Below are 14,779 nucleotides of genomic sequence, written 5' to 3'. Positions count from 1 at the left end.
ATTACTGAATGCAGCTGATGGGGGAAAACAACTGACTAACATATCAACCTCCACTAAAATGGAGTCTTCAGTCAATATTGACCTGTGAAGGAATGCTCTTCATAATTGGCCTCTTTGGTCCAAGGCCTTCCTTCTGTGTTCACAGACCTGAAAGCTGAATGGATGGAAGCAGTGGATGGATAGGGGCTATTTGGTGACTGATTCCATTTCTTCCCCTTCTTATGATAGTGAAAGAGTATGCGACTGAGTTATCATCCTCCTAGAATCTAGAAGTTATTGATTTTTACAGATAACTATTATTTAGAATAGATCATCTTTATTAGACATTGGTATGAATTTGTACATCATTTAATATACAGAAGTACAATGCACAGGAACATGCAATATTTCAATACATGTTGAGCTAGAGAGCGGCAAGTTTGTCTCTGAAAAGGTTTCCTACTGGGGGGGAGAGGCACTATGTACAGGACAGATGGGTGGAATGAGTTTTATACACAGTACACACATTAGACCTTGTATGATCACTGATGTGTGAGAGCATTAGACTTGATAATGTTGACTTTGCCCCCAATCCCCTTCTCAAAACTATACATGAAATACAATAAAAGCACTAACAGTAGAAAAATAATTCCTCTATAAACATATTTGTGGACCGTGCCACAGCAATTGCCTTTCCACAGAAACAAGATACCTGCAGGGGGTTCCATTCATAATGCAATTTGCTAGAATAATTTTAAATCTCAATCACTATAGTGGCCAGTTATGGTAACTACTAGGCCTATGCAACTTACCACCACATTAGCTTCTCTAAAGCTGTCAGTCTTTGAAGGACAGACATAGAAAGTATTTGGTTTGTATGAAGAGGCCTCCTCAGCTCTACTGGCGGCCCAGCCTGACATCGTAGGACACGATGTGGAAGTTGTCCCAGGCGAAGAGCTTCCTCTGGGCATGGTTGTAGTCCACCATGCTGTTGTAGCGGTACTTATTCCTGAAGGGTAGCGCCACCTCCTTCCCCTGGCCAGTAGCTGTGTCAAACATAAAGTTGATGGTGGTGTTGGGAGCCGTGTAGCTGGCCACTGTGTACAGACGACCACAGATGACGAAGGCGTTAGCCACACTGGTCTTCCTGATGCTGGTCTCCCAGCTCCTCTTCACCGCCAGGCTGTGTGGGTCCAGCTGGGACACCACGATGGCTCCTTTAGCCTTGTTGGTGCTGTAGACGGCCCACAGGCCCTGCTCGTCCACCCCCAGGTCCACATCGGTGTAGCCGCCCCAGGAGTAGGGGAACTGGCCGTGGAAGCCAGCGTGGGGCAGGTCTCGGCGGGAAGCGATGCTCTCAGACACCAGGTCGTACCTCAGCAGGGTGCGGCTGCGGCGGCGCTGGTAGTACAGAGAGCCGCGGTACAGAGTTGCTCCAGTACTCTCCACTGGCTCCGGCAACAGCAACACCTTGTGATAGATAATGATAATACAGTCTGGTCAATGGTCACACTTTATATTATACCTCAATATGTTATCATAGTTAAGGTAAAGGTTGGTTAGGGGAAAGGTAATCTGATCCTAGATCTGTGGTTAAGGTTAGCCTCTAGGACTATCCCATGCCAGTCAGTCACCTTGGAGGGGAAGCCTTTAGAGAGCTGATCCATGTCTTCGTAACCAAAGAGCTGTCTGACCTCTGACCCCACTGTATCAATGCGCCACACCATCTTCCCTCCATAGGGCGCCACAGCCTCTGGGTCCTGCATCCACACCCCGTACTTACCAGCTATACTGTCAGCCTTACGATGGGACACTGGCTCACCTATTGATATCAACTCTCCACAGCCTGTGAGAAAGGAGGGGAGTGTTAGAGACATTAAGAGAGAGATGGGGAGGGCAGTTAGAGACATTAAGTGAGAGATGGGGAGGGGGGCAGTTGTTAGAGGTGTCTATTTTAGACTATTGAGATGCACCCTGTAAGAGAGAGTGACATTTGAAATGTCTTTATTCTTTTGTGAGTGTAATGTTGTTGGATAGGGGGATGGAGGGAAGAAGTCATGGCTTCTGAAAGATATGAGAGATGATCATCAGTCAGTAGAGACCTAGTAGGTCTACAGCGTGTTGGGTTGACATACCCGATGAGTGTGTGTGTGGTACAGAGTTAGTAAGGCAGCAGCTGATCAGATGCAGGAAGGAATCCTTCACCACTTCAAGTCTCTCACTCAGAGAATGATCAGGCTGCTGTAAATTTACCAATTCCTAAAATACATTCAGAATATTCAAGACAGAATGGTGTGTGTGAGGCAGAGAAGGGGGGGGGGGGGTGTAACTCTGGATGTAAGGTTAAATATAAAGGTGTTACAGGCACAGCCATCACTATTTCAGCACACACATTCATTTCAGCATGTTTATTTAGTTGCCGTTTCAGTCGTTTTCGAGATGTGACAGATGTGTCAGGCACTTAATATACAAACACATGCAGTCTCATGCTCTGGTGTTGGTATTTGCCTTAATATTTGCCCTGGTATTGCTCTGGTATTCTGTGGGTCAGCTGTATGGGAGAGAGGGGGTTACTGCGTAATAATAATGGGGCTGTTGGGACCGCGTCAGGTTAATGAACTATTTGATACTCCAGGTGGGTGTTCAGGACAGCTGTGTGTTCAGGTGTGTGTCTCACCTATACTGTCCTCTGGGCCCTCAGGACTAGGAGCAGGAATCTCAGTCACCTCAGCCTTCAACTCCTGGAGCACTGGATTACCACCATACTGCCATGCTGGATCTGGAGGGGGGGGGGGGGGGGGGGTTATGATCAGTACAAGTGCAAAGGTCACATCACCCTCACTGCCAGGCGTATCACTAAGATAGCGGGAGAACACAACAATGCCAAGTGCGGATCAGAGATTGTAGAGGGTTGGCTGGTTTTGAAGGAGGAACTGGAGACCCAGACGTGAGAATGCCTGTTCGGCGGTTGTGTTTGTGTTGAGTAAGCCGTGGCCTTTTGAACAGGAGGACCTATAGACCTAATATTTATTATTATGACAGTATTAAAGCATTGCACGGTGTCTAATGTCTCTATGTATATTTCAGAAATGTGGAACTACTATGAGGTTGTCAAGCAGCAAGACTTTGTGAAGACCAACAACCCACTTGGCACACAGTGGTTGAACCAACATCTTTTCCACTGAATTTCAATAAATTGACATCTGTGCCCAGTGGGAAGGCACTGGAGGACTAGCATCAGGCCTTTGGGGGCTCTTGTTGGTGCCACACACCCCACGGTTTTGGAGTTCATCGATGCCCTACAACAACAACAGGCTGTGACTGAACCTCAACTGGACCAGTACTTCGCTGGCAACCTACCATCACCAGAGAGAGTCTGCACTAGCCTGGATAAGGTAAAGTGGCTTGTGGGGGACTACCACAATCTACCCCCGATGGATTACCTGCCACACATTGACACATTCCAGCTGCAGGCGTGATGACTGCATCAAACCAACAATCATTAAAAGACGATCTCCTGGCACATCTGTCCATGACTCTGGACACTGTCTTCATTGTGTACTTTTTACTTTTTTATTAAGCTATATTCATTCTGTTGAAATAAGATATGTACACAAACATGCAAACACACACTCAGTGGTATTACAGAAGACGCCATACCTCTCAGGCTGCCAGTGTCCCATTGTCTTCCAGGTCTGGAAACCAGGTGGGAGAGAACACCAGCACCTGCAAACACATACTGGATTTAGTATCACACACAATGGTCACACTGACGGCACCAACACCGACCATGCAATGACCATTGAGGCCAGAGCAGCCCACATCAGCCAGCCATGGGGTATCTCTGTGTTTGTGTGTTGGGGGGGGGTCTGTGGCAATACTACTGACAGCAGGTAATGTAAGAGGAGGAAAAAAACACTCCTGAGTGGATTCCCAGCTACTGTGGAGTCGGCCGGGCTGTTGGATACACACACACATACACACAACCTTCAGTCATGGAGCCCCCCGCCATCTGCCCTGCTGCCACAGATAGCGATTCCTCATACCAGTTTAGTTCAACTAGAACAACTCCAAACACTAGCCCAAGCCTCACCCATCAATCCCCATCCCCTCTGTGCCATACTCTCTCCTGCTCCCTTCAGTCTTTCAGCCCCTCAGACAACCATTACAATTGATCGTTTTTTAATGCTTCAGAAGTGTTGATAAACAGCAGCCGTGACTGGTCTACAACAGTGATGGATGCTAATGTGTTTACGACCTTGTAATGGTACAAGGCATGTGTGTGAAGGGTTTACAGGCTCCTAAAGAGCGATAATGATGCAGAACGTGTTAGCCTTAGCATCTGGAAACTGATGTTGATTTCCTCTTTTGATGGAGAGAGTGGGTGAGGTTGGGGTAAAGTTGGATGAGAAGGAGAAGGAGAGGTGTGGGGTTTGAAGGGGGGAGACCAGGGCTATGTTCAACAGGCACAAAACAGAAGAAAGGGGTTTTGAAATGGAGGAAGTACAGCCTGACCTTACACAATGAGAATGTCCATTATTATTTGCTTCTGTTCATGCCTTGTATGGCCAGAGTCGGTGGATGCTTTCTGGGTGGATGAGTATGGGGAGAGGGGGGTGGTGGGGTGAAAAGGGTAAGGGGAAGAGTCTTGCTTCCCTGAACTACATAAGTGTTTCCAGAGGGCCAGGTCATTCATCATCTGAGGTAAACAAGAGCATATTGTTTCTCTCTGTGTGTGAGTGTTTGTGTGGATGACTATGGGGAGAGGGGGGTGGTGGGGTGAAAGGGGTAAGGGAGGGTGAGGGGAAGAGTCTTGCTTCCCTGAACTACATAAGTGTTCCCAGAGGGCCAGGTCATTCAGCATCTGAAGTAAACAAGAGCATATTGTTCCTCTGGCTGTGTGTGCGTGCGTGCGTGCGTGCGTGCATGCGTGCGTGCGTGCGTGCGTGTGTGTGTTGGATATCAGGGCATATCCGGCAGAACATCAAGACCCCCAGACTGAAAAACCAAAACATATGAACACGCACACATGCACACTCTCTGACAACGGCCCAATCCGCCCTAACCATGTGCTATTAGAGTTATTAGAGCTAAGAGGAAATAAAAGGCTCTAATTTGGTTGAAGGTTGCTCTGCTCTGCCTCCCTCAGTCAGTCTCTCAGCACATGTCGGTCCACCTCAATGTTGCTGTGTAGCAGAGCTGTTCTTGGATGCAGACATGCTCACAATGGGTCGCTTGCCTTGGCTGCTGTTGATAACATCTATTCTACAACAAAGGTCTCTTCAAAACCCATTAGAAAATGAATGTAACAAAATATATTTAGGGAGAGTCAGTCGCTACAGATGTTTTTAGAACCAATATGAAACCCACTTCATATTTCAGTTCACCTGGTTAACCATCAACCTCATCTTCTATATGCCTAATTCTGACTGACCAGCCCTAGCTACCCACTATATAACCAGGAAGTCCCATTGAGTTAAACAATAAAAGGAGACATGAATAAAGCATGGCCTGTTACAGGGCCAGAGAGGTGTTCTAATCTTACCCAGTAGAGCCCACAGTATTTCAACTGGTCCAGTACAACTGGGCTCTATCAGCCAAGGTCAGCTGGGGATTTATGTTGTGTTTGTTGAGCGGATGGCTGTTAAAACCAAGGACCCCTTTACCATACCTCACCACACATATGCGAGCACACACACATGCACACAAACACACAAGTTGAAGGTAGTTTCGCGAGCCATTGCTAAATATCGTTAGCGCAATGTCTGGAAGTCTATGGGAACAGCTCGCAAGCTTGGTATTCATGAGTTCATCTAAATCTGGGTAAAACAAAAAATTGCTTAATTGCCAAAATTGTGCAAAATTCCTTTAAACGCTTGTCTTGGCAGAAATATTGAACGTGTATTTTATTTTGTCATATTCTGAGAGTGGCGGAATATGAATATAGAGGAAACACTGTAATTGTTTTACTTTTCACTCTTCTCTTCCCTTTTCATGTTTCCTTCTCTCTGGCTGTGATTTGTTTTCCATATGCCTGTCCCCTGGGTGTGTGTATTTGTGTGGAGCTGTATGGTGCTCCCCCAGCATTCTATCTGTATGTTTCAGCCTGCAGGTGCTTACATGAGGACCTAACCAGATGCCACAGAACCATGCAGGGAAATATATCAAATCAAATTGATTTATATAGCCCTTCGTACATCAGCTGATATCTCAAAGTGCTGTACGGAAACCCAGCCTAAAACCCCAAACAGCAAGCAATGCAGGTGTAGAAGCACGGTGGCTAGGAAAAACTCCCTAGAATGGCCAAAACCTAGGAAGAAACCTAGAGAGGATCCAGGCTATGTGAGGTGGCCAGTCCTCTTCTGGCTGTGCCGGGTGGAGATCATAACAGAACATGGCCAAGATGTTATATGAAATATATGAACTCCTTTTAGGGCTGCTCCAATAGGGCTGCTCCAATAGGGCTGCTCCAATAGGGCTGCTCCAATAGAGCTGCTCCAATAGGGCTGCTCTGGGATATGGAGGTAGTGTATGGGATCTTGGCAAAGGAGGATTTACGGTTTAAGGCTATCTCGGTTTTACAAGACACACACAGAGTTGAGCGTCATCAAACCTAAGGTGAGATGGAGGTGAGACTGAACCCCCCTCCCCGTGTAATGTAGGAGGAAGTTCAGGGAAGCACCATCATAGAGAAGGCTCTGGTCGTAAATACCAGACTAATCCTGTCTGTCGCTGGCTGTCTTCTAGAACCTTCTCCCTCCCTCTGCTTTTTAAAACAGACCGATAGCTGAGAAACCTGACCTTACTTCTGCATCCTTGCTTGTGTTGCCCAAACACAGACATGTACACACACACGCCCACCCATATGCACACACAGGTCAGTGGCGTCATGTTTTTACTCAGCTCTTCCAGTTAACTCAGAATCTCCTGACTCACTATAAAACCACAAGACACAGGATCTGCAGCAAAAATAGGTCTCATAGAGGGAATGGAGAACACTTACAGTTACAACACAGTCTGTCTACAACACAGTCTGTCTATAATGTTTGCACCACTTAATCAGGAATCTTATGAACTTCTGACCCTAACAGAAGAGAGAACAGACAGAGAGAATGTTGTTACTCACCTCCGGCAGGTCGCAGACCACTGTCCTGTAGTGGGATGCTGGGTGGCAACAGAGGGGGTTGTGGGTAGCAAGGTCTGCTCTGCAGTCTCTCCATCTCTCTCCTCATCTCCTCCATCCTCCTCTGAAGCCCCTCCACATCTCTCTCCAGACGCTCTTTCTCTCCCTGCAGCAGGATCCTCTCTCCCATAGCCTGGGTCAGAGCCTCCTGGAGACCAGCCTGGGACTGGGACCCAGCCCCAGGACCCCCTATCTCCCCTCCAGTCAGCCTGGCCACCAATACCTCCAGCAGGCTGAGTCTAGCCTTGAGCCCCTCTATCTCTGGTCCTCCGGAGACTGTAGGGGAGCAGCTGGTCTCGCTGGGGCTGGGCACGGTGAAGGTGTACTGGCAGCGCCCGCTGTGGTCGTCCCCCCTCCAGAGAGTGGCACGGTCCTGCCCCTCACTGCACCCCAGCAGACAGAACACACACACGCTAAGCAGCAGCCACATGGTGGATACAAACAGCTACACACACAGATGTAGACTAGACGTGGTTCTTCTGCTCTCTCACACTCTCTGTCTTCAGGGTCTCTCTTCCACCACTCTGTGTTTCAACCCTTCTCCTTTTCTCTAGCTGTGGTAATTGCCCCTTCTATCTTTTCACCTAGTTCTCACCCAACTGTCTTCCTTTTCCTTGTTTTTCTCAATGTGTTACAGCAGATTATTGTTCTTATTCTCTGATTAGTCTGTCTGTTTTCTTGCTGCTGCCTGTCTGTCTCTCTTCTTTCTGTTCTGGTCTGTTTGTTTCTCAGGTCAGGGTCCTCAAGTCTCTGAGTCCCTCTCAACAACTCAGGGATATTTATACAATCTGGGAAGGAGGGAGAGGAAAGAGAGGAGGTGAGTAAGGAGAGAAGAGAGGAAAGAGAGAGAGGGGGAAGGAAGAAAAGGCGGGAGAGATGGGAGGGGTGAGGACTGTTTGTGTGTTTTCACGTGCATGCTGGTGTATGCATGCATGCCTGGGTGTGCATGTGCACATGCAGAGAGGGTAAGCATGGAGAGACTACAGGCTCGCTCTCACTTTCTATATCCAGTTGCACTCCCTGTCAGCTATAACAGAGCTGGGCTATCTGTAGCTACGTGCGGTGTTTGGTCCCAGGGATAGGGGGGCATGGCAGGGGAGTCTCCACAGGGATGGGAGGGGTAGCTGGGCCTTGGGGGATTAAGTTACCATCCCATAAAGACGGAGAGCCCCCATAGGGTGCCAAAATGTGATGCAAGCAGACAATTGGTTTGTCATAAAAGAGACTGATCACTACAGGACTCCTGACCCATGCTGTCCAGATTCCAATCGCCAGTTTGAAGGGCTAGATTTATGAGTCAACCGATAGCTGGATTACTTGTGTGTGTGAGCATGTGTGTGCATGTGCATGAATGGGTCTGTGTGTGTTCACCAGATGCTTTTCCACTCATAACTTTTAAATGTAGTTTAATATAACATGAGTCACACACCTGCTCTGGACCTTTTAATCTCTCTCTCCTTCTCTATATCCCTATCCCTGTCAATCCATCTTTCACAGAATAACAGACACACGCTCCCTCCTCACCCTCATGTGATGCATTTTTTTATGATCCCTTGTTCATTTTCAAATTGAACTCAAGACTAGAACACACACATACATGCACACCCTGAAGGAGTCTGAGAAATGGGGTCAGGGGTCATATAGCTCAATTGGTACATCAGTCAGGAAAGCTGGCGTTGAAATACTATCTTCCACAAAGCTCTCCCTGCCTCTCAAGCATGTTGGTACAGGCCAGCTTTGTTTCTAATGGCAGGATGTTTGTTAGCCTCAACCCCTAATTGGTCAGGTATGCATTTCATTAGCTAGATGGATTTGGTATGTGTTTGATTAAGGAAGCCAGTGATTTGGGGTCAGTATTATTAGCATGGGCACATCTTTCCAGAACCCATTTCAAAGGGTCAAGGGGATGAAAGAGATGAGAGATAATGTAGGGAGTAGTTAAACCACAAATATCTTTGCTCGTCTGTGCAAGTCCTGGCTGGTGTTCCCTCCATGTTGTCACCCTGCTGAATATGTACGTAGTACTGTTGCTGTAGCCAACAGGAGTGGTGAGTGTCAGACTGGGTTGTTGTGATGCTGATTTATTCTCTACTACTTCCTCCAGGTAGCCACATCCATCTCCCTCCTCCTGCTGTCTGCCCCGTCCTTCAGTGTCTGGTAGTGTGTGTCTGATTCCCCAGTCCCTCAATAGGCTCATTTGTGCTGTAGTGAAAAGCAGGAGGTTGGCAGAGCAGAGTCTTACCCAGCAACTATTTCTCAAATGTTTCTCTCTTTACCGGTATATGACTGCTGCTTTGTCTGGATTATGACATCATCCAGCCCCAACTGGACCAATACACGCTGTCCTGTATCGTGTCTTTGGCTATGCCGGATTAAGTGATATGACATGCTAATCTATAAAATAATTTATCCGTAATTAATATTACCTGATTGAGCTAATCATGTACATGTAATTAACTAGAGTCGGGCACCACTAAATAATATTTATAGAGCTGTTATCTTCCGAATAAACTCTTAAAGACCTAGTAATATTTTACATCAATAGCAGTCAATATTAATCGTCATCTTAATTCAGTCTCATCTGAAAGTTGTACATTCTTGGTTATCTGCACGAACCCTGGCTCACAAGTCGAATCAGCAATGCAAAATTGGGTTTAATTATTTATTTACTAAATACCTAAATCATTACTAAATAACTAAATCACACAGAATTACAAATACACATAATTAAATCATAACGTGATTACAAATTACGTCATAAAGGAACACGTCCCTAGCGGGCGGAACAGATATGACAGCTTGTTACACAAAAGAAAAGGGGCTGGGTTTGAGTGAAAGAGCGGGAAGACTGAGGAACAAAGGGAAGAAGCTGTGCTATCGTAAATACAGTATCTTATGCATTCTAAATTACCGCCCATTTGGAAAAGGAAAATGCAATAAATATTTACTCTGAGCTGCGATTCGGTAGGTTGGTGGTAGATGGAAGGCCGTTGCTAACTCAACAGCTAGGAGGTATCACTTCTGTAGTGAATAAGAGTTCAAAGTTCATACCATTCGCAACCAAAGCTCACCCTGATGTTGGCTTCGTTCTGTAGTTATCTGAACCATTCTGACATAGGACCTTCGTCCTCACGTCCTCGGAACAGGAGGTTATATTGTCGTCAAGGGCTTATATAGGAAGGGAGAGGAGGGCGTGTTTGAAAAGTTTTATAGCCCATGTCCCTTCACAGGGGTGGGCCACTGATTGAGCAGAGCCCTCCCTATCTTATGAAAACCCACATTTTAGAAGCTAAAATCACATTTCATACCATCACAAATAATTTCATATTCAAGCATTTAAATTGAACAACAATTCCATGTGAATCCGATAACTCTGATGTGTAGACTTTCCACTGTAGAGTTTATGTCATCTTATCATTGATGAGAATGTCTCAGATGACAACCGAACTGACATCATATTCATTAAGTACCACCGCATATGTTCAATTGGTCAGATTACCAGAATATAGTTCATTTCCCCCCACGTTCTGATGTTCCCAAAATCTCTATGTTAACCAAGGGGTTTGCAAATGTAACATCAGTAGGGTAAAGAGAGGAAAAACTGGGAAAGAGGTATTTATGACTGTCATAAACCTATTCCCCAGGCCAACGTCATGACACCTGCCAAGATGTGTGTGTTGGTAACCCATAACAAGGTGTGTGTGTGTTGGTAACCCATAACAAAGGTGTGTGTGTGTTGGTAACCCATAAGAAGAATCGCTCTCTCTGAAGAGGTATAAAGAAGATGAAAGCCTGGGGTCACAGAGCTGGAAGCTAGAACCAGTAGTCATCTATATGACCGTACGTACAACTTTCCACTGTGTCATTGACTCTACATTTACAAGTGGGTGCCAGGTACAGTAGTAGTAAGATGAGAGGCACAGCAGGAACACTAATATTACAGTCAGTCTGGGCTTTAACTACAGAGAGCTTTGAAAGTCACTAATAAAAAGGGCAGATAATGAGATGAGAGAAATACCAGCAGCACTGTCTCCGCACACACACGGCCTCTGACATGCCAGCCCAAAGAGGCAAGATGGCACAGGAACCACCTCTCTGTCCCAATGATCACCTCTCTCTTCCAACCACTCCTCCTCTCCTCCCCACTACTCTGTGTCACATAAACAAGACCAAACCAGTTGAATACAGATATCCTTTCAAATAATTTTATTAGCTCAGAGAAACATTACAGTAGTTCAGTTTGTCAATGCCAGAGTATAGTACATCATTACAGATCAATATTTACACCTCAAATAAATTACATTAAAAAACTAAAAGAATGAAGATGTAGGGGTTATTGTTTTGTACAGATATGCAAGACGCTGTGGTGTCATCACACTAGGCAGTGTTACACCCCAGTCTGTGTGTGTTTCACAGCCCATAGAGTCATTGTAACTCATTAACCAGCACTCTTCCAGACACATAACAATACAAACTAATACCATTCAAATTAAAACAAATTATGCCACCCAGTCCCAAACCCCTCAGAATGTATGGGTCACCAAAATCTCTCACACACAGACACACACAGACACACACAGACACACACACACACACACACACACAGTGGTACTAGACAGCTTATGACCTCCAGCAGATGCAGTGGAATGAACAGTGTCTGTCCCTTAGCTCCTCAGGGTTAATGGGAATAGCAGCAGACATTCATAAGCTTCATGATGACCTTCCAGCAGAACTCAATATCACAGAAAAAATACATCGTACACAATAGAATTCAACCATCTAGAGATAGACAACTAACCTAGCATTACCAATAGGACATTAGATCAAGTGGCCAAGCAGTACCACAGGGAAAGGGGATACCTAGTCAGTTGCACAACTCAATGCATTCAACCAAAATGTGTATTCCGCATTTATGACCTAGTGTGCCGTACTAGGTCAGTAGGACACACTGTGTCCCAGTTAGGCCTGGTATACCGTATAATGTGTTATTTGGAAATAGCCACGGGATGGTTTTTCAATACTATTTCTATTAAGTTTTTTTATTTTATTTTTTAAATAAATGTGAATATCTGTAGCTACTTTTTAAGTAAATCCCTCAAGTCAACTTGTGCAATACGTTAAGAGATAAAGACAAATGTGATCTTCATTTCATCCGTCACATAATATTTTTCATTATGAAGCTTTTCGGTCGTCCATAGCCACATGGTGACACAATGACGAGAGAACAGAGCCTTGTGAATCACTCACTGTTGTTCAGCACATCCCAGGTGATCTAGTTACAGCATGTCATATACAACTAAATATTTGCCAGCGAGATATCTTATAACTATTAAGTTAACGGTCTAAAATGTGGCAAATGCTATGGTTTGCTAATTTAGTAGCTAGTTAGTGAGCTAAGTGGTTAACTTCTTCCAAAATAAAGCTTTGCTTGGTAACAGCAGAAAATCCCTTCCTGGATCAAGATCCTTGCTAAGATTTGTTTTGTGCGTGCAACAAACTGTGACTAGCATTTTTTAGTTATTTGTATAACTTTAGTATTTAGTTAGCATTCTATATGGGTTTTTACATGTACTTGTTAGCATTGCTAACCTTCGGATTACAGAGGCAGAGTTGGGTTTGAAAATAGCGCTCCTTGGGTGGCAGTATTATCGAATATCCTGGTATGGCTTAAGGTTTGTATGAAGGTAGGACAATCTGGATACCGCCCAAGCCTAGTTCAATACTTCACAGTGGCTTCCTCTCACTGGCTAGAACCTATCCTACTAGTGTCGGATCAAGCTGGGTGTAGAAAAGGAAAGCAGGAGACAAGTAAAGGAGGCCACTGTAGAGTATTGAGATACATCCATTACTTCATTTTCAGTTCTGGCTTGAAAGCATTTTAAACGTGTGAGAAGGGACGAGGGGGTGGTAGTGGGGGTTACTTTCTTTATCTTCAAATATTTTGGTGTGATACAAGTCCTGTATAACATGTTTCTAAGCTGTTGATAGACAACTGCAGACAGATTGACTAAAAGTCTGACTAACAATAATACATCTGACTATAATAATACTACTACATCTGACTATAATAATACTACTACATCTGACTATAATAATACTGCTACATCTGACTATAATAATACTGCTACATCTGACTATAATAATACTGCTACATCTGACTATAATAATACTACTACATCTGACTATAACAATACTACTACATCTGACTATAATAATACTACTACATCTGACTATAATAATACTACTACATCTGACTATAACAATACTACTACATCTGACTATAATAATACTACTACATCTGACTATAACAATACTACTACATCTGACTATAATAATACTGCTACATCTGACTATAATAATACTACTACATCTGACTATAATAATACTACTACATCTGACTATAATAATACTACTACATCTGACTATAATAACACTACTACATCCGACAATAATAATACTACATCCGACTATAATAATAAATAATTATAATAAGTTGACTATAATAATAAGTTGACTATTATAATAATAATAATAATACGTCTGACTACAGTATATGATACGAAATGTAACCTTACTGGCAAAGGTCACCAATCGGTCGATCGTTGGTCGATCTTCAAGGCATTCCTAGACGATCACCAACATTTCTGTAGAAAAGCCAACGATAAAGGCAAATCACTTGCACTCCTTTTTTCCCCTGTGTTGCGCTGTTGGTGGTAGATGCACTTCATACAGAAGCCTTGTCTTGTTTGTCTGAAAATACAAACTCTGCCTAACTGGTGGACCGGGAGATATGTGGTTAAATAGAGCGTGCCTACTGTGCTGGCCAATCAGATAGCTCAAATCACCGTGCCTACCTACAGCTTTCACGATCCCGCCCACAGCAAAGTTTGATACTAGCCTATGTGAGATTTCATACCTTTTTTTGTGTGTATTTTACCCCCTTTCTTCTTCCCAATTTCTATCTTGTCTCATCGCTGCAACTCCCCAACGGGCTCGGGAGGCGAAGGTCGAGTCATGCGTCCTCCGAAACATGACCCGCCAAAACACGCTTCTTAACACCCGCCCGCTTAACCCGAAAGCCAGCCGCACCAATGTGTCGGAGGAAACACCGTTCACCTGATGACTGAGGTCAGCCTGCAGGCACATGGCCTGCCACAAGGAGTCCTTAGAGCGCGATGAGCCAAGTAAAGCGCCTCCCAGTCAAACCCTCCCCTAACCAGGACGAAGCTGGGCCAATTGTGCGCCGCCCTATGTGACTCTCAATCACAGCCGGTTGTGATCGAACCCGGATCTGTAGTGACGCCTCTAGCACTGCGATGCGGTGCCTTAGACCGCTGCGTTACTCGAGAGGCCCTAGATTTCATAACTTTTAAAACCATGTCCAGAGAGACTGTCAAAGAATACAGCAAAGAACTGCTGTTTTTATGAGTGCTGTTTTATTCAGCACTGTCAACACTGTTTTAATTAAAAACTATTACAAAATATTAAACGCTCTTCTCTCCTCTTCTACTCACGCTGCAGCTGCATATGAATGAGTAGCCAAGTGTGTCGATAGCCCTGCGTTTTATTATTATTAGCAGCTCGATGGGTATATTTTAATATCGAGGAGTATTTCAC

At 44.8% G+C, this 14,779-nt stretch overlaps 1 protein-coding gene across 2 annotated transcripts; it reads right to left on the bottom strand.

The window, feature by feature from the left end:
- Positions 1-299: 299 nt before the first annotated feature.
- Positions 300-7,918, bottom strand: LOC139410197 (myocilin). Of its 2 annotated transcripts, XM_071155661.1 has the most exons (5): positions 7,106-7,918; positions 3,640-3,705; positions 2,657-2,758; positions 1,614-1,825; positions 300-1,449 (listed from the first exon to the last, which is right to left on the bottom strand). In XM_071155661.1, exons 1-5 carry the CDS (start codon positions 7,590-7,592, stop codon positions 877-879), a joined length of 1,440 nt encoding a protein of 479 aa, XP_071011762.1. In that variant the 5' UTR covers positions 7,593-7,918; the 3' UTR covers positions 300-876. The 2 variants fall into 2 exon arrangements, with proteins under 2 accessions (XP_071011762.1, XP_071011763.1); XM_071155662.1 differs by lacking the exon at positions 3,640-3,705 and having other exon boundaries at positions 790-1,449; positions 7,106-7,794.
- Between the last annotated feature and the right edge of the window lie 6,861 nt (positions 7,919-14,779).

The sequence above is a fragment of the Oncorhynchus clarkii genome, chromosome 5 (genome assembly GCF_045791955.1).
Source record: "Oncorhynchus clarkii lewisi isolate Uvic-CL-2024 chromosome 5, UVic_Ocla_1.0, whole genome shotgun sequence".
Lineage (NCBI taxonomy): Eukaryota > Metazoa > Chordata > Actinopteri > Salmoniformes > Salmonidae > Oncorhynchus > Oncorhynchus clarkii.
Note: the sequence above shows the minus strand (reverse complement) of the source record. Positions and strands in the feature narration are given on the sequence as shown.